This window comes from Dasypus novemcinctus, chromosome 14 (assembly GCF_030445035.2).
Source record: "Dasypus novemcinctus isolate mDasNov1 chromosome 14, mDasNov1.1.hap2, whole genome shotgun sequence".
Lineage (NCBI taxonomy): Eukaryota > Metazoa > Chordata > Mammalia > Cingulata > Dasypodidae > Dasypus > Dasypus novemcinctus.
Window position 1 is genome coordinate 39,420,236 of NC_080686.1, and position 27,133 is coordinate 39,447,368.

The 27,133-nt window shown below is 35.6% G+C and overlaps 1 protein-coding gene across 1 annotated transcript in view; it reads left to right on the plus strand.

The window, feature by feature from the left end:
• ZFHX4 (zinc finger homeobox 4) overlaps positions 1-27,133 on the plus strand; it is a 179,681-nt gene that overhangs the window by 26,514 nt on the left and 126,034 nt on the right. Inside the window, exon 3 of the mRNA XM_058275665.2 lies at positions 1-245. This exon is cut by the window's left edge and continues 258 nt beyond it. Coding sequence (XP_058131648.1) covers positions 1-245 — 245 coding nt within the window. The remainder of the gene's footprint in view (positions 246-27,133) is intronic.

Sequence of the window (27,133 nt, forward strand, 5' to 3'; positions counted from 1 at the left end):
ACAACACTCAGCTCAAAGCCAACTTCCAGCTCCACTGCAAGACTGATAAACATATGCAGAAATATCAACTGGTGGCTCACATAAAAGAAGGGGGCAAAAGCAATGAGTGGAGGTTGAAGTGCATCGCCATTGGCAACCCCGTTCACCTAAAATGTAACGCCTGCGACTACTACACCAACAGTGTGGATAAATTACGTCTGCATACCACCAATCACAGGCACGAGGCGGCCCTGAAGCTCTACAAGGTAAGCCAGGGCAGCCATTTCCGTGGGCACAGAGTAGAGAAGGGAATTAATTCACTATTTTGGAGCTTGGAATACAGATCTGCAAGTTATGAAAAAAGGAAAAAAAATGAAGGGCTGAGATACACAGTTTCTGATTAACATTACTAAAAGTGCATTGAGATACATGGAATTGGAGAATTTGAAAGATTTGTCATAGGTCCCATTTACACCGATCTCTGTGGGATCGATTGTCTTCCTGGTTTCCTGCAGTTAAAAACAAAAACAACAACAAACTTTCCTGGGTGTTTTCATGTATAAAATAATACTTTGAAAACCTCTTTTATTGATTGATCTTTTGAAAAAAATAGCACCACTCTTGGCTACGTGTTGATGGTTACAGGGAGCAGAAGCATCAAAAAGCGCCCTACCTGTGAATACACCCTTTTTTGTTTGGTGACAAGCAAGGACTGTCAAAATGTAGATTTTTTTTTTTCTTTCTCCATGCTCTGGTAACAATGAATAAACATACTCTCCCTAAGCACCAGTACAGGGTCTTCACAAGTAAAATCTGTTGTTACCTTTATGACTCTTTTTCCAGCTACTAATGTTTTTCTCCTTCAAAGTTGGAGGGTGTGGCATAGATAAACATGTTCATAAAATGGCAAATACATTTTTATATTTACTGGAAAACACTATGCAGATGTAATGAATGTGTGCAAGTGATGAGCACCATTTATTACACACCCTGTCTTGACTTTTCCTAAACCCCGACTACTGGGTAATTTATTTTCTGTAGTTTGTTTACTGGATTGACTTGATTGTCTTGGTTCATGTACAAATGTAACACATTCATTTTTATGATGAATAACTTGGTAACTTATTAAAAACTTCTTTTGTCTAGAGGATATTAAAATTCAGAAAATATTGCAAACCATTAGTCATTGTAACAAGCTCTAAATATGATTACAAAATCCATTTTGCAAGTGTTATCTATTGATTTGTACTAGAAATCAGTGATAACTATACTATCAGGAGTTATCCAGTGATTATAATACCCATGGCTTTTCTAATGCTGTTTAAAATTACAAACATACAACAAACACGAGCAGATTATGGCTATCTAGAGTAGGTGCTAATTATTTGGGTTGGTCTAGTTCTCTTGATTTGGATTGTTTCGTTGTGAAGTTCAAATTCTAGATTGATGTACTGTGCTTGAAAACCTAAAGACTCAGGGTGAGAATCTGTAGTGTTGTTCCTGTGACATCGGCGCTCTGCGGATCAATAACGCAAGCATTAGGTTTGGGTTACACAGTTTGAAGGGAGTCCAGGCCCTAATGTACGATGGAGGGCTTCCTACTTGATGGTATCGAACATATAATATCAAGGATTAATTGTATTATAATTCCTAGGTTTTGCAGCAACAAACAGCTGACAACCATTCAATTGTCTCCTTTTTTCCCTTTTGATTCTTGACCTATTAAAACTTTCAGAAAACCTAGGAGGAAAAAAAAAAAACCAAAGATTAAGTTTGTATAAATAATAGATCTGGACCCTGGAAGCTCTATAGAATATTCATGAAGTGTGTTTATATTCACACTGCTCTTCTAACACTTTAAATTAACATGTTTTGAATAGCAGATATAAATATACAGAGTTTTCTGTTTTATTAATCTCCTGTGGGAGCCCAAAGAAAGGTAGAGTGTTATTGTTTATTTCTCAGGAACGGTTACTTAATCTCATTGGTTAATGATTATTTAAATGTCTTCATATGTGTGTGTAGGTGTGTGTGTTTGTGAAGTTTATCCGTCCATTCATTCCGTGAGCATGTATTGACCACCTTCCTATCTGCAGAGTGATTTGCTGGGTGCTATATTTACTCTTAAAGTTCCTTTGCTGAGAGGGTTGTATGGTGCCTTTCAATGTACACCAACTGTCAGAGAGAAAAAGCTTGATCATAAAGAGGACTTTAAAGCAGCTAGAACTTTAGAAAACAGAATCAAAGGGTGTTCACTTACTTAAAAAATAAATAATTAAAAAATGTACTTTCCCCTACTTTTCTCTATTTGCTGATTCCTTAAATAGTCAAGTGTCCTAGTGGTGTAGTATTTAAATATGGTTAGTAAACAAACCAAAAATTGCTGTGAACAAATTTACCTTGAATTGAAAGACTGAAGAAAGAAACATTTGGACTTCTGAAACCTGGTACTAGACAATCAAACTGTATTCTTTTGCATTCTCTTCCAAAGGGCATTCATTTTTTTCTAGTAGCAACTAGAAAAATACTCCAGAGTAGCAACGTGTTGAGGATGCCACTTCTCAAATGATTTACAGAGACTGTATGAGTCAGACATAGAGGATTTGAAAGTGCGGTAATGAGGATATTAGCAAGCTTGGTCGCCTTGTGTCGGCAAAATAAAATTGGTTCATAAGTAACATTAATTGCTTTTAAATGAGAACCTAACAAATTGGCCTGTGCCTGGAAAAATGATGGTTTGTAATATAGCTCGAATATTAAAATTAGACTTAAAATAGTTTCTGAGTTAATGGCTAGACAATAATCTCCTATATAAAATTCATTTTCATTAGGAGTTTAATTTACATCATTTTGCATTGTGAATTATTCAGACTTTAAGGAAAACTGACAAGTAGCAGTTATAAGACAAATACTGAGCTGTGAGAAAACAGCTTTTCTTGTTATTGACAACATATTGATTCATAACACTCTCAATGTGGTGACGCGTCAGTTCGATTTGAGTAGACTGCTTTCCCTCTTGCGTTGTAAGACTGAAGCAGCATTACCTAAAAGTGTGTGTCCTTGTTCTAGTTTAAGGAGGTTAAAGGTTAAAAGTTAAGGGTTAGCTTGAAAGCATCATCTGCCTAGCTGCTTAACTTTTGATCAATTTAATGAAAATCTGTTTTACAGATGTGGTTTTTAATGTATTTGGCAGGATTTAGGCAGCTTTAACATTAGATGTATGCTAGTAAAAAATATTTCTTTATTTGACCAGAACAACACCTTTCCTTTTATGTTTAAGGTAGAAGGTTTGTGGGTTATGGTATTTTGGCAAAGAACCCAGAGGCAGAATGTGTTGATGGTCTTTCCATATGGGCTCAAAAAAAAAAAAAAAAAAAAAGAAGAATATCTTTATGTCTATTGCAAACGATGATGACTGCAAAAACAAACAAAGCTGTTTTCATTTTTGGCAGTGTTACTTTCCTTAGATGTTTTAAAAATTGAATTTTGTTTAGAAAATCTTACTAATTTTTTAAAGTGAAATTTTCTGTAGCACTAAACATTGTTTTATTTTTCTCCTCCATAAATTTTAATGTTGAAGCAAAATTGATTTAGGAAATTAAAACAATAAAATGAATCTGCACAATCAATCTGAAGATTGTCCTTACTTTTCTCTCTTAATAATGTATGAATTGTATTTAAAGTAAGGTTAATAAATCCTAAATGCATAGCTACAATCAGTCTGGCAAGATATATATATATATATATATCTTTATGCAAAACAGAGTTTTTAGCTCACCAGTTTATTAAATTTGATTATGTTCTAATTTCATGCCTTTGCAACCTCTAGAAATTCATCATTTGATTTTCACATAATAAGTCCTCAATAAATATCTGGATGATGAATACTAGGGATGTATTAAAGAAACCTCTTTTCTTCCAATCCTCATTTTGTAAAAATTGAATTTTGACTTAACCCTTAAATGATCCCAGACTTTTCCTGAAGTGTACAGTAAAAAGATATGTGAAAACCACTTAGCACCACACCTTTAAACTGAAGAAGGAAAAAAAAAGCCTTTGGTAATATTTTGGATTTATAGTTTAGTTTATTCTTGGCTCGACATGCCAACCTGTTTCTGGTCAGTTGATTGGTCTAACCATCATCCTCTGCAGGGAATGCAAATCCTCTGGCAACACCTGCACTTCAGCTGTTCCTATAATATTAGATGTATTAAGTGAGGTGTTCACAGCTTTGCTGGTTCAAAGTTAAAAGCTTAATTATACTAGCTTTTTTTCACCCCTGCATCTGCTAGTACTGAAGCAGAATAGTGTCTGAATTCCATAATGCTGTTTCATATTTGGATTTCAAATTGGCTGAGAGCAGTGAATGAATCGCTTGTCTCCATGGTGAGCAAAGGAACACACGTGGGATTTCGTTGTAGGTAACTTTTAGTGTAACATTTCCCCAAGGAGCATTTTTGGGGTTTTCTCATTATCCATGTTATGGATGAAAGAATCTGGGTTAAGAACTAAAATCACATTTTGGGGGGGGGAGGGTCACAGAGGAGAATACAAGAATGCAAGGAGGCACATGGGGAAAAGTATGGGGAAAGGAAATAAAAACTGGAATAATTAAATTCACCTATCTTTTTTTTTTTTACTAGTAAGAAATAATAATATGATCAGTTTGGAATTAATAAAGAATCACAAGTATTTTCATTTCAATAGGACTGAGTCTAACTTTGCATTTAAAAATCAAATATATGAGATATGTACCATTTCAATTATTGAACTGTCATTGTCCTGGTGTGATGGTAAAAGAGGTCAGGAGATTGTGTGGTGCACATTTGCATAAAAGTCATTGTGCAAAGGGAAATTGGAATATGTTGTGTATCTAAGAAACCAAAACAGGATTTTCTTAATCTTATTCTAGTCATTTGTTTATATGAAGAAAGCTGTTTTCAGAGATAAACAAGTTATTCTTTTTTGTTGCTAAACATTAACATGAATATGGAAATTTTTGCACTTTTTATATTAGTTTCAGATTCATTTTTATTTCAGAGTTGAAATGCAGTGTGAAATTTAATGCCCGTTGCAGAATTTGTTTTTAAAAAATAATCACAATTGAATGTATTCTATTGTACTCTCATATTAATAGACAAGACATTCTCTGTAGTAGAAAAATGTATGCTTGCATGTACTTATAACTATTTATACCCATTTATAACTAATGAATACACAGATCAAACAGAGAGGAGTTGATTAGCTAATAGCTACTAATAAATCACTGATGTTTTCAGATCACAATGTAATTGGCCGGCCCATCTACTATGTCTACTTCTGTTTTTAAGCTTCACGTTTGCTGAAGCACAGCCATATGTTTTAACGTGGCTACTTCAGCACAAATATGGACTTTCTCACTGCATTCACATAGCAAATAATATATTACATTGTGAGTTGAGAACCCCTTTTATATTCCACTAGAAAAAAAATGACCCAAGAATTTTGTCTATTGAAATTATATATGTGTATCAATTCTTAGAAATAAAGTTTTATTTTTTATCTTCAGCATTAGCATCTTATTACATCCATGTCATGATAAACAAAATGATTTTTAGGGTGTGAAATTATTACCAAAACCAGACAAAATATAAAGAAAGCAAAGTATGTCATTGGAGCTGTCGCATTTTATTTTCTGCATGTCTCTCCTCAACCAGTGCTACTGTCTCCCCCACATGCTGGGTACACACTAATAATGCTATTTCTGATATCCTTGCTATTTTATACCACATATATCCATAAAAATACTCTCTGTTTCAAAATTACCCATCTTATCCCCCCCAAAAGCTAGCATTCCTTTAACTAGGGAAAAAGAAGGGGAGCAGACATAGCTCAGTGGTTGAGCCTCTGCTTCTCAGGTATGAGATCCTGGGTTCAATCCCTGGTACCTCCTTAAAAAAAAAAAAGTCAAGTAGAACCTTTTTATAAACGTAGAGTAGTATATCCAAAAGTTTAAATGGCTTTTAAGCTTCTCCCAGGGTATTTGTGAGGGTAAAGGGAGTAGGAGTAAGTAGGTAGTGGTGATTATGCCAGGGATGGGTGTTAGGTAAAGCCAGGGAACTGAGAAGAGAAACATTCCCAGTGTGCCCTTGCTAAGAGCTGTCCTCATCTATCTCCTTCCAAACAGACACACTTGCACCCATACCCACTCCCACAAACAAACATACAACACACATACACACTCATTCCACACACTGGAAACTCAGTCGACAGTTTGGCACTACCATTCACTTCAGGGACTCACTGGCTTGCACTTTCCGATTTGTGTTATATTTTTTTGTGTAACTTGTGTCCATTCTGTCTCACATGAAATATAGGTCTGTTTTAACCAAAAGTAGTAAAGTGCTTATACGTCACCCACCTGAGGTCATTTACTTATTACAGATGAAGGTGTTATCTGATAATTAACGTGCTCTCCCTGCGTGTTTCTTTGGCTTCGATTTAATCTTCCCTGTCAGTGGAGCGTGTTTAAAATTGCTGAAATGTTTAAAATAGGTGCTGGGATGCCATGCAGTTATGCAGCCAGAGTCATATGTTAACCAGGCCGCGTGCTGCTGAAAGGGTTTTGGGCTCGGGTGGGGTAGGAGGAGCTGGTATGTTCATAATGACCACGGCTCTGCTTCCAGAACATCTGGCCTGCCAGAGTTCTACTGGAAATGCTTCACCAAGTTTGCTTTGAGTCAGCCTATGCTCAGGCTGAATTCAATTAGATGTAGAGATTTGTTCATTATTCAGATTATTCAAGACTTAAAAGGCACTTTTATCTGAATTATCAGTATATTTCAAGAGACCTGAGAGTGATATGATTCGTTCAAAAAGTGAAGAACTCTAATGATGGCACAGTCGCCTAAAACCCATGAGGAAATGGTTTCACAGATTATATAACTAGGCTGAGTTCTGTGGTTGCAAAACTACTTGCAGAATATCTGAATGACCTCATGATCTTTAACTCCAATAAACACAGACACATTTACTGAACACTTACTATGTGCCAGGTTTTGAAATGACTGTGTTTGTGGGATTTTTGTCACACTCTAGATAAAGCAAGCATAATTGAGCCAGCCACTGTGTCCACTTACTCCCATGAATGTGGTGGTATCTAAGCCATCTCCTAATTGTTGCTCAAGGGCAATGACTGTTCTAAAATGATGCTTCCTAACTCTGCTCACCACATTTATGGGTTAGACTTGGTGGTTAGCTGTCAGGGAACTAAGGTTAAGAGTTGAATCCATGTATCTAGCTATTGAAAGTCTCCATGGTCTTCCAACAATCATTGCGTAAAGGGCTGAGTGTGTGAATTGGTCATTTGATGTAGAATGATGTCGTTTGTATATCTTGGCTTACTCTTACTGCCCTATTACATAGAAATATTTAATTGATCAGTTTAAGAAAGGGTTAAGGTGTCAACTTGAGGGCAGGATGGGGCATTTCTATTAGTTGGAATACTTATGTTGTTACTCATCCAGGAGAAGGATGCTTCTGATACAATTCCAGATAATGAAGAAGAAAACCACTTAATAAAGAATGTAGAATGGATCAAATAACATCTTTGATCGATCCTTCTATATAGCAGAATGCTAATTTAGTATGATTTTTTGGGAGTCTAAGTTCAGTTTGCAATACTGTCAGTTGAAGTTCTACTTAAAGATATGTAATTATAACAACTGGTTCTGTTATTACCACAGATAATAACATTTGTGTGATGGCATTTTATTCCATTTGGCATTATTATTTTTGGTTGATATTCTGTTTTTCTTATCCTTAAGGAAAATTAACTTTGTGGTCATGAATATAATGCTTTTGTATATTAAACATACATATATAAATATAAAATATTATTGAGATCATACTCTATTGATTTAGATTTTCTTGAAGCCTTTCTCTCTTTGGAAATATTAGATAGCATGGAACATACATTTCTTATAAAGTGAACCCCTTTATAAGAACCTATTAGAAGTAATTATGACAACTAACAAATGACCGAAAGCTCCCAACTCTATCCCAACTTTTCTCTCCTTATTGCTTAAAGAATAGGTGTTAGGGTTGTATTTTCCCTAGCTTTGTTTAAGGAGTAATGGCAGAGAACTGTTAGTTAGGGTTGAAGAATTTTTTGTCTCTGGGTGTCTGCTGATGAAATTAGTGGAAGGAAGAGCTGAGGGTGAGAAGAAATGAGGTAATGATAGATACAACTGTATTGGCTACCTCCAGTTTGGGAGAAAAGCTTTTAAAATTTTAAACTATTGATTTTTAGTATGTGATTATGGGTCCTGTGGCAAGAAGAGCCTCAGGTATAGATAGAGTTGGCAATTGATTATCTGTATATGATTTACGGGACATTAGGAACACCTTCACCCAAAATAACCTCTCTAATGCCCAATAGCCTGTCAACAGTGAAAACATTGGTCGTTGACTTTAAAATGCTGCTACTTTTTGAAGAAAGAACATGTGCTGATAATAATCATAATACTTAAAGTCTTTATGTGTATGATCTCATTTTACTCTTGCAAAGAGTTCTTTGTTATTCCCATTTTTATATTTGGGAAACTGAGATTGAGAGAAACACCTTGCTCAAAGCCTCTCAGATAATGAAAGCCTGTGCTGGAATTTAAAAACTGACATCTTCCCAACCCATATTCTGACCTGCATAATTAGATTTTATTAATTAAGAAAACTTTTGTTACTTTTGAGGATAGAATGAGCAGGGAATGTGAAAGGAAGAGAAAGGTAGGGGGCCTCGAAGACAAACTTTGTCTAGAGCCTAATCATTTTGAAGCCCATGTTTATTCCTTCAAGACAGTAGATTTCCTTAAAGAATATTGGAGGTGCACAGCAACCTGCGAGCTGGCCAGTTTACCTTGGGTTTGTGCATATGAGTGCAGCTTTATAGAATGACAAATTTATTGGTTCGTCTAAACGCAGGAAGGAGAAACTGCTGGTTAAAATTGTTACCTGTACATTCCCTGTACAATAGAATTCTTTCACTTAAAAAAACTTCCTTCTACTGGCATTTTTGGGTGTTTGGCATATTGAGTAGAGAGGACTAATAGAATATTTATCACTTCTTGTGCCTGAGCTCTCAGAGCTTGCAAGTTAAGCACCTTTGGAAGCCACATTAATTCATTCAGGTCACCAGGGTACTTTAGCAGTAATGTACTAAAAATGGTACCCCACTGACCTGAAAGAAGGAATGTGCCTCCCTAAGCATTTAACTTACTACACCTGAACAACTAAAGCACAATCTACTCTCTGCCCATAACTTGAGTCTCTTTCTTTTTTCCTTTCCCTGAATCCTTATAACTACTGGACAAAGTTCTATTCGCTTGATACTTATTAAAATTTAAGAAAAAAGTCTTTCCAGTTTTTTTTGAATTATTATTACTGTTTTTATTCTTTCCTTTTTTTTTTTTTTTCACCGTATGTTCCTAATGCACTCCCTTCCTCTTTGTCGTCCCTTAAAATTTTACTGATAACTCCAATGTGAAACCCCAAATCTTGGTAGAACTATTTTTACATTGACTGAACTTAGAGATGCTTGGGGAAATCTTGCTTTCCTGAATCCGATTACAAGATCCTGTACAAAATTACCCATCACTGACACCACCTCAGATGATGACATTCATTAATGAAATTGCTTTTATATTGAAAAGTAAGAATAGCCTTTGTTTTGAAATGCCATGATTTGTTAGTAGTAGAAAAGCTCCCGATATCTATAGTTGGTGTGTGTAAAAGGTTTAAGGATATTTCGATATCCATAATGGGCAGTATTTTTCAAAGACTTTAAATATTCCTAACTATCCAATTGGCAGGCCTGAGCATAAAACTTGTATATGTCCTTAAGGCATAAAATCATTCATTGTTGCATGGCAGGAAATCAGGTAGCAAGTCTAATTGCCATCACCCCTGAAAGAGAGTCAATTTACAAGGCATCACCTTTAAACTCAACATGATTTCAGCATCTACCACTAAGTAACAGAGTATGCGGCATCGGAGGTGGAAGGGAGAACAATTCCTAATTTTTACACCAAATAAATATGCTATTTTTAGAAAAGATTAACTTATTAAATTGGGGAATTATTTAAACACTAGAATATACCTTTCAGAGTAACCATTGACTTTTTAAATTAGAATTATTTTATCTGAATTTATGTACTGCTTCAGGAGGGAGAAAACCCTCTCATTTTGACTACTTGATGCTAAATATCACTTTAAACGTCCTCTTAATAATGTATAAAATGGCTAAAAGCAAATGTGGGTTTATTGTTTTTATTTGCAAATTCAGTACTTTAACAAAATCATGTTTGTATATAACAACTGTACCAAGTTTTTCCATGATCAGCATTCCCTGAGAAAATACTCTCCAAGTTCTTTGAAAATAGGTGCAAGGGGAATTCAAAAATAACTTCTTTTTAGGAAGAATACAGTCAGTGTCTCCCTTAATTCCCTAAATACGAGAAAAACTAAGAAGGGCTTTATGTTGAATTATATAGTTTTTAACAAATACTCTCTTAAGTCATAAATGCAAAAAATGTCTTCCTAATTACATAATTCCTTATTTTGGTCAACATTTATTTAGATGTAGTTTTCAAAATAGGCAGTCAGGCATACTTACTTATAAATTCCTATAGCCTGTTTTAATATCTATTAAAATTTTTTCCAAAAAATGAACAACTGAATTCTTTTTCAATGAATTTAGAAGAACGTGATTATATTCATAGTGGATGTGTTAGGTAATTGAAAAGACAAAATGCCAGTGCCCTGATGATGTTTCTGCTACGTATCTAGAGAGACCTACTTAGCTTATTTTGACCAAACCCTTGGGTGTGTGCACGTGTGCATATGTGTGATGTGAGAAAGTGAGGACGGGCAGAGAAAGACAGAGGGAGAGGGAAGAGAAGTGTGTGAGGATGAACACTATGGGTTAATCATTCATGTACACTTATTTTGCTTTAAAAGTAGATAGCATTTTTAGGACTTGGAGTTGTCCTGGGTGGTGCTGCAGGGACAGTTACTAGACATTGTATGTCCTCCCATGGCCCACTGGGTGGACTGGGGGAGAGTGTAAACTATAATGTGGACCATTGACCACGTGGTACAGCAGTTCTCAGAGATGTATTAACCAAGCGCAATTAACGTCCCATGATGATGGAGGAGGTTGTGGTTATGGGAGAAGTGGGGTGAGGGGGGTTGGGGGTATATGGGGACCTCGTATTTTTTGAATGTAACATTAAAATAAATTTTTAAAAATGGGAAAAAAAGTAGATAGTGGAAATCCTTTCCTGTATATTTTAAATGTTCTTAGTCCCTAGAGAAAAGAAACCTTTGATGATGGTGTACAAAAGTTGTAACAAGCACTGCAATCAGTTCTGTATGTACATAACTAATAAAAAATTCTGGGATCTGATTTGATAAAAGTAATAGGTACCCTAAAAACCAAAGGGCCTCCCTAATTGTGGGAGCACATTAAAATTTTTTTTTTCCCCTTACAAAAGGCAGATACTGAGCCCATCCTTTCAGCAGGTAACCCTTTACAAAAAACTTAGCAGTAAATGTTTTAAGAAGAATTTTTTAAAGCAGAGATTTTCTTAAATTAATGTCTTCCTAATTGATTCTCTGCTTTGGTCTTAAAAGTCACAGCAGATGCCAAGAGATGATTAGACTTAGAGGTATTCTTGAAATTCAGGGATTTAAATAACCAGAACAAATATCTTCTTAAATTGATCGTCTGTTGGATGTCCATAATGGGAAAAATGATGAAGCAAGATGGCAGTTTCAACATTTAATCATAAAGTTGTGTAGGAAAATGTGACTGAAAATTTGAAGAAAGCAATTCTAAATTATAAAATCAAAGAACTGAAGTTATATTCTACAAAATCTACAATTTTGACAATGCAGTGAATATTGAGGCCTTGGTATTCTGCCTCTTTTTTTTTTTTTTTCCTGTGGCAGCTTTTTTTTGTGATATAATTTGCATACCATAAAATTCACCCATTTAAAATATACAATTAAGTGGTTTTTAGGATTTTTAGAGTAGTACAACCATCACCACAGTCAACCTTAAAACATTTTCATCACCCCCAAAAGAAATGCTGTATAATTTGGCCATCACTCTGATCCCCAGGTCTCCTATCTCCCCCAGCTGGAGGCAACCACTAATTTACTTTCCATCTTTACAGATTTGCCACTTCTGGATACTTCATATCAGTGGAATCATACAATATATGGCCTTTTGTGACTGACTTATTTCCCTGAGTATAATGTTTTCAATGTTCATTTATGCTGTAGCATTTGGCAGTATTTCCTTTCTCTTTACTGCCAAATAGTATTCTGCTGTATGGATGTACCACATTGTATTTTTCCCTTCATCAGTGATGGACAATTTGAATTGTTTCTACCTTTTAGCTATTATGAATTATGATGGTTATGAATATTTGTGCACAGGTTTTTGTATGAATGTAAGTTTTCATTTCTCTTACGAGTGCAATTGCTGGTATTAACTGAACAATAACTACTATCTATTCTTATCTTGTACCTGGTCAGCTCCTTTTCGGTTTTCATTTTAAAGGATATTTCAAATTTTTGTCACTCCTCTGTTGCCCCTTACTTTCTTCTCTTTCACTCTGGCTGATTAGTTCAATGAGAAAGTTAATATTATTGAGTAATTTTCTAATTTACCATCCCTCACACTCCCACCTCCCTCAAAAAAAACTTCGAAATCTTTATCTTATCATTACTTCTTTTTCTCCTCTTTTAGGCCTCTTCTCAAATAGCAGCTCTGACAGTTACACCCGTATTTCCAGCCCTTTCTGCTTCCTGCAAGCCCTTCCTTTTCAGACATCTCCTCTGAATGCAGCATCTTCACTGTAGTAAAGTGTTTTGTTTAATATTGTGGACAGTGCAATTCAGACAGTCTGAATTCAAATCCCAACTCAGTCACTATTACCAGTCATGTGACCTTGGAAAAATTAAGTACGCTTTCACTGCCTCAGTTTCCTTATTTTCAAAATGAGGATAATAATATTGTTTACAAAAAGGGTGGTTTTAAGGATTAACTGGGTTGATATATTTAAATATATTTAAAGAACTTAGCACATTATCTGCAACCTACACCTAGTAAGAGCACAATAAATGTTGGCTAAGTATTGTTAGTGACTTTTTCTTCAATCTATAAATTTTGTAGTATAAGCACTCTAAATGTTCTCCCATTTTTAAAGCAAAACACCTCTTTTCTTTGCTAGCATATGACTGTCTTGCTGCCATATAATCTCTCTTTTCCTTTTCATCCAAATGCTCTTCATCCCCACTTCCTCACTTTCTGTTTGTCCCTCAGCCCACTCTATTTTGGCTCTTGCTCCATTATTTTATGGCAGTTGCACACATTAATGAAATTATAACTTTTAACCAACAACTCCTGTTCTGGATTTATACTGTCCAAGTTGCCTATTGCATTGGTATTGTAAGCCACTTTTCCTTTCTCTCTGATCTTTAGGCTCCTTTTTTTCTGTGTACCCTTTAAAAGATGGTATGTTTCTAGATTCCATCTTGGCAAGCTTTTCTCATTCTTCACATGGTTCCTTGATTATTTCATCCATTTTCCTGATTTCTTTGGTGAAATTGCTATTTCTAGTCAGATCCCTGAAGGTCTGAATTTTATGCTTATATAGTCAACTTGGTATTGGTGTTTCATAGGCATCTGAAACTCCACATATCCTTACCTGAACTTAACTATATCTGATCTTCCTTTTATATTCCCTATTTCCTTGGGTCACAATATTATCTTCCAAGTTACTGAAGGAAATCTAGGCATCATTTTTGATTCCTCCCCTTCCTTTAATGCTCTCTCCCTACCTTCCATGAATCCAATATCACAGATTAGCTAAAGTTCCCTTGTTTTCTGCTTTATGCCTTAAAATTCCATTCTTCTTAATGCCATCTGAATTAACTATCTAAAACAAAAATCTCACTATTACTCATTTGTGTAAATCCTTTAATGGCTCCCTATTGACTATGGGAAAGAGTTCAAGTAACTTGACCTGATACATAGTAGATGCTAAATAGTTATATGCTACATAAATACTAATACATTTTGAATAAATGCTAATAGTATCTTTTATATATTTCAAATCTTTCATCATCTCTGGTGATTCAGTCTTTAATTGAAATTATAACTGGCTTTTATTTACTAAAAATGTGCCTTTGCTAGTCAATGACATATAAAAGCCTAAACCATAGCAAATTAATGACAACACACTACTAAATATTGGTTCTAGTTTTTCCTTATATTTGTAATATCTGAAGGATCTGTAGTGATGACCCCTCTTTCATTTCTGATACTGTAATAAGGCATATGTGTATATACACAAACATATATATACACAAACGTGTATGAATAGAAAGAGAAGTATTCAGTAACTCCCTGTTTTTATAAGCTGTTTATATAGAAAACTGTCTTCAATTCTCAGATAATATGTAAATTTTATTTTATTTTTTTACATCAGATTGTAAACCATTTCTTTGATTCAGACTGTATTCTTTGAAAAATATCTAAAACCTGAATTTCCCATAATTGTAAGAATTAAAAATAGTTAAATTTTATGATAGCTTAAATTTATTGAAATGCATTTTGTTTGACTGTGATTCTGAAAATACACAAATCTTATTTACCCTCATTTTTTAAAAACTCACTGTGATGGACCCTAAAGGTGAATAGGACAGACATAAAGGTGAATGTGATGCAGTTCTTGTCCTCAAGAAGCTCAGCAGTTTTTAGAAGAAAATATATTATGCTTTTTCTCTTTGCTTATTTTCCCTTGTGGGTTGTCCCTGATAACAGCCTTCCTGAAGTTTGTAGTGACATTTTTAGTACTTTATATAGCACATCTTAGCAGTGTTTACTCCTTTGTGTCATCTAGAGAGTTAATATTTGGATTTTCACTGGTATTTGGGAAGAAAAATTAGATTCCTGCCTTGCAGAACGTTGGTAAAGAATGCATATATATTTCTATACCAGTAAAGCTATTATTGTAATGTTGAAAAATATTCACAGTAATAGGATAATTGAAGTCTTCTCTCTCTCAGCCCCACCTTCTCACCTATGTATATGTTTGTGAATTTATGAGTTTGCATGTTTATATACTAATAAGTATATAAATAAACTGAAATATTACTTAGTGCTTTTATTGGTTATTGGAAGGATGTTTTTTCCTGTTCTGTAGGTATAAAAGTAAAAATATACCTGTTATTAAGATCTGATCTATTAATCAGAAATAAAGTGTGTAGCTGTTTCAGGCATAACCTTATTTTATTAAAAAATTATGATATCCTTGAAATTTTCATTTTCCAGGTACTTACTGGTCTTCATAAAGCCCAGTGATATGAGTAGGGTGAGATCAGGCATAGGGCTGCCAATGTTCCTACTGTCAGAACTGTTAGAACATTGCTATTGCACAACTTCTTCTTTTTGTTTTATCTTGACCAAAACTTAAGGAGAGATTGTGCGAGAAAGCCTGGTAATCTCCCGTATTGTCTCATGCTAAAAGATTGTCTACAGCTACTTTGCTGAGTTTGAGAGCCAGTGTAGCAGAAAGATGGACTGCCTAGTACAGCATTTATGAACACTTGATGAACATAGTGAGTGTTGACAAGTGGGTATCAATTTTTGATACCCTCTCGTTATTAATATATTGGGACTGCGGTGTGGGGGGAGTGTGTGAGGGGATGCCTCAGAAAGAGGCAATGAAAGATATGCACATCCAATGTCATAGATCTCTCTGTAACTCAAGAAAAATTTAAAAGACTAAATGTTAGGCATTTTCTGCCTCAAGATGTTCAACTGACTCACTCTTCACATGGCTTTTGGAAAGCATTTTTGTGCCTTAGTTAATATATTAGTGAATGGGGGAGAAACACTCCACTGAATTCTGTAGATCTTAATTAGGGTCCAAAAATAGCTTTGAAAAAAGTATTCTGAGATGAAAGCTTTTCTTATATGTGGAAAATATTACTCGTGTCTTGTCAGCACATCTACTATTGGCATTGTATTGGTGATAACTTCTTTTTTTATTATTGGTAACACACTTTCCTTTTTAATTCTGTAAGTGTACTTGGTTACACTATTATATTAGGACTTGTCATTCCTGAAAAGCCTTTCTCAACCTTATCTTTCCAATTGGCTTTCAGTCAAAATTTCCTTTGAAGAGGAATGCAGTCATACTCATCAACCTGAAAAGAGCTAAAAATAGTTCATAGAAAATAACTATTTGTGTATCCCTTTTATGTACTTTAACTTCAATATTTGTTCTTTCTTAGAAGTTTGCCCACAGAAAAAGAGTCATGAATTACACTTTTAAATACCAGTTTTCAAGTCTGCCGAGTGTGAATTTGCAAATGAGTAGTTGTTGTAAGTGGAGCTCACAGCGAAAAAAAAATGAACATTTAAATCTTCTGTAAATGGCATTAATTCTGTTTTACCTTTAGACTGTTTTCTCAATATTTTCATCTATAGAATGGGACTGGAGGTACAATTAGGGTGAGAAAATGAGCATTAATTTAGCAGTCTTTGAGATTTGGTTGTTTATCAGTTCTATGGTTCACAGAATTGAATTTATGTTGAGTTTTAACAGTGTCTTATCCTAAATTACTGATGTGTTAAAACATATACATCAGGTTCCTGGTTTCCCACTTGTTTTGCTTAATCCACCAATATATGTTTATGTAATCTTTCTTGTAATCAGGAAGTGGGATAAAAATCATAAATATGTAAATAACTGACCTATATCCCCTGTGCTTTGTTTACTTCTTTGATTTCATTTATTCATTTATTGAGACCTTACTCTGTCAGGCACTGTGCTAGGGGACGAGAGTAGAGCATCAAACAACCCAGACATAGCCTTGCTCTGATGGAGTTTATGATTTAGGGGAGGAGACCAGCATTAAACACATTAATCACATAGTAAACAATTCAACAAAAATAGTTTATTGATTGTTTTAAGTATGTGATAGTAGTGTTTGACTTGGACCACTTATTTGTGTCTTTAGTACATTAAGATTTGTATGAATCAATCCCTTTCTCTAATCTTGGAGAAAAGTAAAAAATTTGAGTGAGACCCTATATTGAAGTATTCAGAAAGATAGCTCGGGGCTGAACTGAATGGATTGTACATCTAGAAAAAAGGCATTTACCCCTGGGATTTTTACCAGAGCAAGCACTTTCAAACTTTTTTTGCAGTCATGAACTGCTTATATGAGAGGCATTCTACAAGTGGCTGTATATCTAGTTAAGAAATTTGTACAGAATATAATATGGAAAGTTAGATGAGATGAAGCTGACCATTAGACTCTCTGCTGGAGTTTTCAAAACATACGGCTTCCAAGATCACAAACTAAGCAGACCTCATAATAATCCCTGGGGTTGATTCCCAGGAATCCCTTTATTTAAGATGATCGTGATATCAGCCAAATTTGGGGACCCCAGGACCAGAAGGTTTTGAAGACCACTTGTAGATCTAAAGGCTTCTTGAGCGTATAGTAAATGGGGTGGCTGCATTGAGCTGTGCTCCATTAAGCATCTTGTCCTTCCATGTTCAGAAGCAGAAACTCTTGTCTTCTCTTCCCCATGAAACCTCTCATTGCACAGCCTAGGACTTTGCTAGGGTGGCCAAGGCTATGTCCACGTAAGTCATTGAAAGCATCACCCTCTAACTTGGCGGTTGTCCTGCCCCTAAGAACAAGAGGCTGACATGTTTTGATATATGCCCCCCCGCCCAAAAACACAAACAAACCCATTTCAGTAGGAAAAGCGGCAGGCCTTTGCACAGAAATCCTTTAGGTATAAAACAGCTATTCTTTTGTTGGAAGGCTGGTCCTTCAGTGTGCCGTCAGGCCAAGAAACCGCATTTTGAGTCCAGTATTTGAAAAAAAAATCTAAGGCCTCTGGATTGAATTTTGTGGGAATATCTTTTTGGTGAGTTTGTGGAAGCATGCTTTGCCTCATCATGGTCTCAGAAATCCACTTTCCTGGTATGTGAAGATAGCCCCAGGCAGCAGATATATAGCCTATTTTCTGAACAGGAGTCTTATGGGTCTCAAGAGAGCTAACTTCCACAGGCCTGCTGGGCTGCATGCTCATTTGTAGCTCACTGTAATGATGCTGCAATTTTTCACTTTCTTGCTATTCTAGGAAGGCAGATTCTGAGTTTTGTTTTTGGAATTTTACTTCCTCTCAACATGTATTCTCTCTGTCCCTCTCTCTGTAAGTATGGATAGAAATGACTGTGTGAATGTGGATATCAATATGTATATATATATACTTTTTATGTTGTTTATGAAAGAGACTCCTGTATGTTCACCTGGTGTCCAGTCTCATGAGCAACAGAATCTACACTGTCTTAGCACATCACTCAGGAAAAGATACTTGCAACTTAAAAACTAGACCTTTATCTATTCTATATAGAATTTCCTCCCCTAAAGAAAACTTGAAATAATTTCTGTGCTGACTCTAAGCTAGGTTTTAAAATGTGTATCTACTGTAAAATGCCAATGCAGAACTCTTTCCAGGTCCCACTGGCAATGGACTGTGTGGTCCATGAAAGTCCAAAACAAAACTAATCACCTTTCCCCAAGATAGAAAGTGTTAGATTAATAAAATAACTGGGTGGTTTGATTTAAAAAAATCAAGCTAAGTGTTTCAAGATTTTGCTAGTAATTTGATTGGCTTGATGAGTTATTTGAACCCAAGTGACACGTAGGATAGATAGAGGTTTCTTGCTTTGCTTGGGGTGTGCCCTGAGCATTTTGGTCACATTAGGATAATATACACTGTGCACACATAAGTGTGTGATAAAATTTTTAGGTTTGTGCTTAAGTAAAATGCGTACTATAGTATTGTAGGTTTGTATGCCTAAAGGGTTTTACTCTACTAGGATAGACACAGCATTCTCCTGTGCCAGTACAAATGCAGGGATACTTCATAGTCATAATCAGTTCATACCAGTTAGAAGTGTCACAGATTAAAGCATTAGTGGATTTGCATTGCTTGAGAAAGCAACTGATATACAAAATCAAGAGTTTCAAGGAGTGAGATAGTTCATTGTGGCATAATTCTCTGTATCATATCAAGTCTGCACGCCTGTGGTGTGAAAGCTTCGGGTGTGCCAACAGAGAGAGTGCAAATGAATAGTTCATTATGCAAAAAATATCTCATTATGATACATTAGGCCAGAAACATTTCAAAGAAAAAAACTTTTTTGATGATTTGCAGTCAACAAGAATCAAAAGAGGATATCCTTATTTCAAAGAAAAAGCGCGCTTTCGCTGCTTTGCTTGAATTTGTAGTGTAGAGAGAATCCTCAGGATTTCAAGAAGTGTGATTTCTGCAGTTGTGTTGTTTTGAATCTGTAGATGAATAAAAAGTTAATGCTTATTTTCAAAATAAAATTGTACAAGCAATATTGATACTCCTATGGCAGAGATTTTAGCCAAGGAGTTAATATTGACACTATCATGGAGGATGCATAACTATCCTATCAAGAGGCCTGTAGCCTGCAAATATGGAAATTTGATAGCATAAATTATGGAAGGAATATTAGATTTAAGTCCCCTTTTTAATTTTAGCAGTGGTTTGAGACAGTGATAGATTTTTTACTGAAGCACATTTTGTATTTATCTAGGCCATTTAAATGATTTCTCATATTTCCCCCTTTTAGCCCATGTGACAGATATATTCTGAGAGAAAGTTATAGGGAATAACAATTATAGAGAATGAGAACTCATGGTTAAAATTATATGCACATTGAACTACAATGAGGGTATTAAAATTGCTTCATCCCATTTGTAAAATATCTTCCATGACTCTGAAAGGGCAATATTTTTCCAATTATATCTGCTTTAACCTGCAAACGGATTACTTTATAAGAACTCTTATAAAGAGGAGTCCAGAAATAATTGAAAGTGAAAGGACAGATAAGCTGGGCATGTGAAGACCCTGAGCAAACTTCTGTCAAAAGCGTTCACAGAACGGAAAAAGAAGTTTTATTTTAGCTCCCGCTCAGGTCCAGACAAACCTTGTAACACTTAGCATCATGATGCTGCTGGATTGACAGGGAGAGCCTACTGCATAATTGCTAGCCTGCTTCTCCAGTGTCTGAAAGATTACATCTTGACTGTCCTCAATATTAATAACCAGATTTGATCTTCTGCCTGCCCGAGGTCAGGGCGGATTGGCCAGGTCAGCCTGTTTGTCTGTGTGCATGGGCTGTGACATATATTCAGATTGACAGGTAGAGGATGGGGGTGGTGAGATGAGGGTGTTAACCTTCAGACCACCAAAAGGAGCCTCTTCCTGCTGGGAACAAAGAGCCCCAGGAGCTGCGGCTGCCCCTTTCCCCTACCAGTGCTCATAATATTTTCACAAAAGATGATGCGCTGTTGAAGGAATGCACTTCAGAAGAAGTCCTTGATTTAAATCGCCTTGATAAAAACGTAATAATATGTATTTGCATTATTCTTCAGAATCCTCATAGAGATCTAAGCAATATTTTATGTGGATTGATTTTGCATGACTTTTCCTTTCCGTAGGTAGGTGACTCCGTCAGCTGCGCTGGGGTGTGGTGTATATTCCTGAAATGCCTCCAGATTCGCAATTAAATAGTACAGAAGCCCTAGCGTAAAGCGCAAGACATATTTTAGAAACCAGCTAAAACAACTTTTGAAGCTCTAGAATTCATAGTATTCTGCTATAAAAACATATCAAATAAACTCATTTCTTTACCCTTGTCTGTTTCTCGTAAAAATTCCAAAGAAGCTATTTGGTTCCTAATTGATTTTCTACGTCAGTTGTTCATTGAATAGATAAGTAGTGCCTGTGATATTTGATTACAGAGCAAGGCACCCATTTAACCTTCTGTTCTTCGCTGGCCAGGATTTCAAATACAATAGAATGTTCCTCCCTGAGGCGCAGCAGGATTAGACAGCTAGCGGTAATCCCTGATACGCTGAAATAGACCTGATAGAACTTCACCTCACTTGTTTAGGATTATGCTCATGAATTTCAGCTCGCCCAGAAGCATTAACCCTTTGGGGACTTGGGAGGATATACTATCAGTAACAGCAGTAAATAAGCAAAAGGTTATTGATAAATTCTAAGCAGTTATACCTTATTTCTTGACTCGATAATAATTTTGAGGTGAGAATAGATATGTGGTCAGAATTGTTTTCAGAAATGTTGCCTCTTAAAAGTATCTGTCTCTAGGTTTATATTAATTTATCTTCTTAAATACAGTTTTATTTAAGAAACTTTATGAAAAGTTCTCATTTATATAATTGCTTTCCCACCCTGGTCATGGTTAAATCATGGAGTGTGGTGAAGGATAAATGACTTCGTATAAAGCAGGCCTTCAATATTCTAGGTTAACTGGAACCAAGGCAAGTATGGAAATCCCCAGACCTCATTTTAGCCAGTGGTTTCCAATCTCTTCCCTCTCCTTTCATTAGAGCAAATTCCATAGGTTTGAGTTTAATTTTCTCTCTTTCCCCTCTGGGGGATATGAAAATGAGCTAAGAAACAGCCAAGGGGCAGGAAATCAGGGGGTGAAAAAAGAACTAGTAAAAGGTATAGTTAATCCACAAATTAGAAAGTCAGCCCCATGTTAATCAAGAGATGAAAGAACGAGCACACACACTTTGAATGCAGGTGGCAGTACTGGCATTTATAATGGTTTTAACCTTTTAGACATTGAAATCAGTGCCTGACATTGTTAGGCCATCAAAATGAGGCCTGCACAAAGCCACTGGTCTGAGGTGGGTTATTAGTGACAACTGACAGTTAGGGAGAGCACCCCCCTCCCCCGCCCCAGTCATTGTGGGAGTGATTACCCTGAATCACCCAGGCCTTTTTATGTTGCCTCTTTAAATATTCATATTCACAACTAGTTCTATTAATTATTGAAATAAGTGACTCTGGTTTTGATGATTAGAAGATTTCCCATAGTGTTCATAGGTTTTAGAAAAATATAAATTTTATTTGAGTGACTACCTCCTAATAATTTCCCAATAAGGAATAGGACCTCATTGCCTGTGGTAATATTTCTAGGTCAGAGGTAGTTTAATGCTAAAGCATTGGTATATCAACCTGCTTGTCTGAAATTACTTTTGTTAGTGGTTCTTAAAGTGATTTGATAAAGAGAGAACATTTGTTATTAAAAAATAATAGGATAACAATAAAAAGATAACTATGAAGAATTGTATGGAGCACTTTTATTCTTTCCCATATTCCAAATGTCCTGCACATTTATTGCAATTGTAATGATAACCACTGTCTAGATTCCATGAGGACAAATGTTGTGCATACCTTGTACTTTGAAGCTTTAGCTCTGCATAGGAACTTAGACAAATCCAGTGAGTAAATTGATGACATTAATGCTGAAACAACGGTCCTGCTCTATAATATTTTGGTCTTGTTTGGAATGGAATGAAGGGGAGCTTTCAGTGGGTGTTGTAATCTAGAATGATTCTGCCGAATCTTTAATTAACAATTCTTCCCTTTACTTATGCTTTATACAAAATATCTAATTTTCTTGGTTTTGTAGAACAAAGATGATTTCTGTTGTTCAGTATAGGTGACATACTACTCCAATGAATTGGAAATGTACCCCCATGGGAGAGATGGCTGGAGAATGGGGCCTCTTAGACTAAGTCTTACAGTGGTCCTGGGATTTGCCCTTTTCTCCTGACATGATTTTACATATGCTGTTGAGGAGATTCCAGTTCTTTGTGGTATGTTATAAAATTCTAGTGCATCAGCATGAACAAAACAGAAATATTATAGACGTGAACCTTTCACCCTAAAAGACATATAACAGATTGAAAAGCTCCAGAGCAGGATAACAAGAAAGCTTGCAGACTGCATGGATGGGCTTGCAGATGACTAAAAGCTGGTATTAATCAATCTCAAGAGAAGAAGAATAGGAGCAGAATTTACTCAAGTCTATGAAATAATAAAGGGACTTGAAGCTGGGCCATGTGCATATTTGTATTGTCTATTAGAGAGAACTAGGGATCCCTTGGTGTAACTGGGAGAAAACAAAATTTAAAGTATCACATGAGAACTTTGTTTGCTTCTTTTTCTTTTCTTTTTATAAAAAAGTAATTTACCTTTGGAATAATTGAATTAGAAAATTCTAGAAAAAAATTCATCTTGGAATCATAAAGACAAAGGAGATCTTGAGAAATCTCCCTAGTAGAGAGGCAATATTAAAACCATCCCCCATAGAAGGCTGTCTCTATTATTTTTAAAGAGAATGAACTGCTTTAGTGTTGGCCAATGGAATGCTTTGTGACCACATGATCAAAGAGAAAATGACCACAGAGATTAAAATTTTCAATCAAATCCATTGATTCTGCAAATTTTGCATGTTAATATAATATGCTGTTGCAAAAATACATGTTTTTTAAAAAGAGTTTTGCCTTGATGATATACTTTTAAGACCACTCTTTAAAGGTCCTTTGGAGTATGAAAACTTAATTAATACATGGTCATTTACTTGGAGATGTGAGAGATAAGCACAAATAACTAATGCAATGTACATAAAGTACCTATATGTCTTTTCATTACATAATAACTAAAATTCTGTGTTCCAAGAGTATTTTATGTCCATTGTTGCCTTCAGTCCTCGCAGCAGCCCAGTGACATACGTGCTGTTATCATTGCTATTTTTTCATTTAAGAAATGGGACATGGCTGGGTCAAGTATCTCACCCAGGGTCATACAGACAATTGAGTATTGGTGATGTGAGCTCAGACTTCTCTTCCTGGAGCTTGTGCCTTAACCATTGTTCCATACTGCTAAGCTTCTCTGAAGGCTGATAGTATCAGTCTGTGGTCCATGGATGCCCAGGACATCCATAAAAGAGCTCCAGAAAGGTATGGAGGGTGAATCTCCTGAGCGTATAGAAAATGATGCATTTTCCCTCTGAGAAGTTTATCCATTAACTCTCATAATTCTCAGAGGGGTCTAAGACCCTACACGTTTAAGAACAACCGTCCTAGAATATCCTAAATGAGCACGCAGAGTTAAGAAGTGAGATGACCTTTTACTGGTGGAGGACAGTATGGTATACTGGGTCAGAACGGGACAGGGTAGTATTTGGTTTGAGACTTGTAGGATTTGGATAGTTGGTCTTCAGGTTTGGAGGTGGAGAGAGAGAAGGGAGGCCCATTGTCTGAGTCAAGAAAGAATTGATTGTTCCCTCCCCAAGTCACAGATGAGTCAGTATAATTTCAGACTTCACACATCTTAGCTTTGGAAGATGGATCACCCATTGTTAAAAGCAGTACATGGCCAGGGAGACCACATGTTGGAGCTAACATGGCAGCTGCTCTACTTCTCTCCCAATCAATTACTAACCTGAAGATGTGAGCAAAAGGTGTTGATTACAAGTGAACAAATGTAGAGTTTCAAAAATAAATAAGCCCATTTTTTGATATTATCAGTATCAGTAAAGTAGAAAAATGCTGTATCAACATCTAACAAAATTGATGTCAATGTATATTTATGAATCAAAGGAATGATTGCTGACCACACTGGAATTACTAATTTTAGCTGGCTTCCTTCAAGTGGAATATAAGAACTAAGTTTTTCTTTACATGATAGTGGTAGATATCACACGTGATCAGGGTTTTGTAAAATATAAAATATATGGTGATAAATTCTCAGCTACTACTTTTTTTCATAAAAGAATATTTTGTTATGAGTTGAATTTCTCCCTTGAAGTATTGTCTGTCACCAAGATTCATAGATTAATATAGGGATATTCAGAGAAAGTAACTTTTCCCAAAACTGTTTTACTTTTTAGAAAATAAACTGTTTCATGAGATATTAAAGTATGTATGTGTTAAAGGAATATAAGTTGTTAAAACATTAAAATTCATAGTTTTTTATAAGTTTAAAATGGAATTTAAAAATGAGTGAAACAGCTGCATGGTCAATATCATGTTTATTTTTATTTAGTCAAGGCAATTCTTACCTAAAATTAAATATTCCCATGGAGTTCTTGCAAAGCAGAAGCTAGAACTGCCTTTAAGTTGGCCATAACTAAAAAGTAAAGCCAAAGACATGAAACACAATGAAAATACTTTTAATTCCTTTGATTAAAATGCAAAACATACATAGGTAAATATGAAAAATACAATATTTCAAGGCATGACTTCACATCATAAAATACAATTACAAAAATAGAGAAGGGATTTAAAAAATATATGGTTTTCCCTCAATAGTAGTACACCTTTGAAGAATTCTATACTTGCTTATTTCTAGGCTGCTGTCGTTTAATAATGGTGCTGTCGTTTTCTTCATTCTTTCCTTTCAGAACAAGGGTAGGGGGAGATTAAAATAATCTTCAAAGCAGACACCATTACATTGAGTGGACCCTGGCATGCAAGCTTCTTTTCTAAAGCAGCACGTTTTGCTTCCCAGGGCAGATGGTAGTTACACAACTACGCAAAGCAGGGAGAATTTAGACAGAGAATCGTCCAGCCTATGGAAAGGACTGGAATCATATACCCTTCACTATGTCTAGCCCATGAAATAAGCTAATATAATTGTCTTTGGTTTTTTAATTGCAGAAAGGAATCTAGATTTCCAGAGATTGTCAGGGGAAACAAAATAAAATTGGCATGGTATAAAACTGCAAATTAAAATGAAAGTGAAACAATACTAGGAAAAGCGGAAAAAGATAAAGGTCCGTTTTGCTCTTTGAGGATAAACTATCTTCACTTTTGGCAATAACTGCTTTGCTCTTCGGTCATCTCAGCGAAGAAACAGTACTGGGTGGATCTGAAAACTGAGCCATTCCCCTACTTCCCTTAGAGCTGATCCCTGGTCTGGGTTGAGACACACTGGTGGTCAAAAGAAGCTCATCCTACCCCTGCCTGCACAGTGCATGCATGCACAAGGCCTCAGTGGAAGCTGAGAGCCCCAGGGGCTGTCAGGATAATACCTTTCATTAAGGGAAGAAAAAAAAAATTCATAACGATGTTAAAGAACTATTTTAAAACATGTCCTCCCTGCAGCTTTGAGTCAGTATTGCATGTGAGTGTCTTAAATAGCAGTGTAAAGAACATATACTCATTTACTTCAGTAGATATTCCTTTTGCATTATATTAAAATATTATTCATATGCTGTACTATCTTTTTAAGAGCATGCTGCTTTCTTTTCCATAAAGGGCCATGATAAAAGTCAATCTTCCAAGTGTTTTACAGTATCATGCTCCTCAAACCTCAGCAGGGAAAGCTCAGCTAATATGAGACACATGCTAATAAGAGACTGATTTTCCATTTTTAATGTTTTATGCCAATGCCAGATGATGTATCCAGCTAACCACTTTAAACCTTTCAGTAAAGGTTTGATAATAGATGTCATTATTGGATGTCCTCATGCATGCCCCTTTGAAACAAATGATCACCTATTAGAGGATAGAGACAGCACACATTTACTTGAATGAAATGTTTAATAAAGTACATCAGGACTTGTTTTTATTGGTATTGGTCTATGAATACTTTATGTGCTAATTTAGGGCTTAGGCGTACTTAGTCATCCCAGTGCTCCAGTCTGAAAAAGGCATGTACCTTATTATTATAAACGCCAGCCTTTAATGTTTAAAACATATTTATAAAACATACTTGTCCTCTTCTTAAAATTGAGAACATCTGTTACAGATTTTCTGTTAAAATGTTATGGACGTGAAAGCTGGGTGATGAGGCAGTCTGCCATTTTGAATGGGAATTAAGCTGACAATGCATTCTGCATCAGTGAGGCCATGAAAACAAACAAAAAAGGCAGACGGTTCATTTAGTTTAGTAATTGTAATTTGTTGTTCATTAGAAGTAATTCCCACGCAGGCATTCCTTATTCTGATACAGTATATGGAAAATTTTACTCAGTAAACCTGGTCTAATAATTTTTTTCTTTAGCATAATTTGCACTGACATTTGATAGGCAGTTGATTAGAGCAGAATGATTTCTTTGGAAGGAAAATTAATTATAATTTTTGCAGCTTTCATTAGTCTGCTTTTGTAACTACCATGGCTAAACAGCAGGGGTTTGGCCCTGAATTGTTGAGCGTC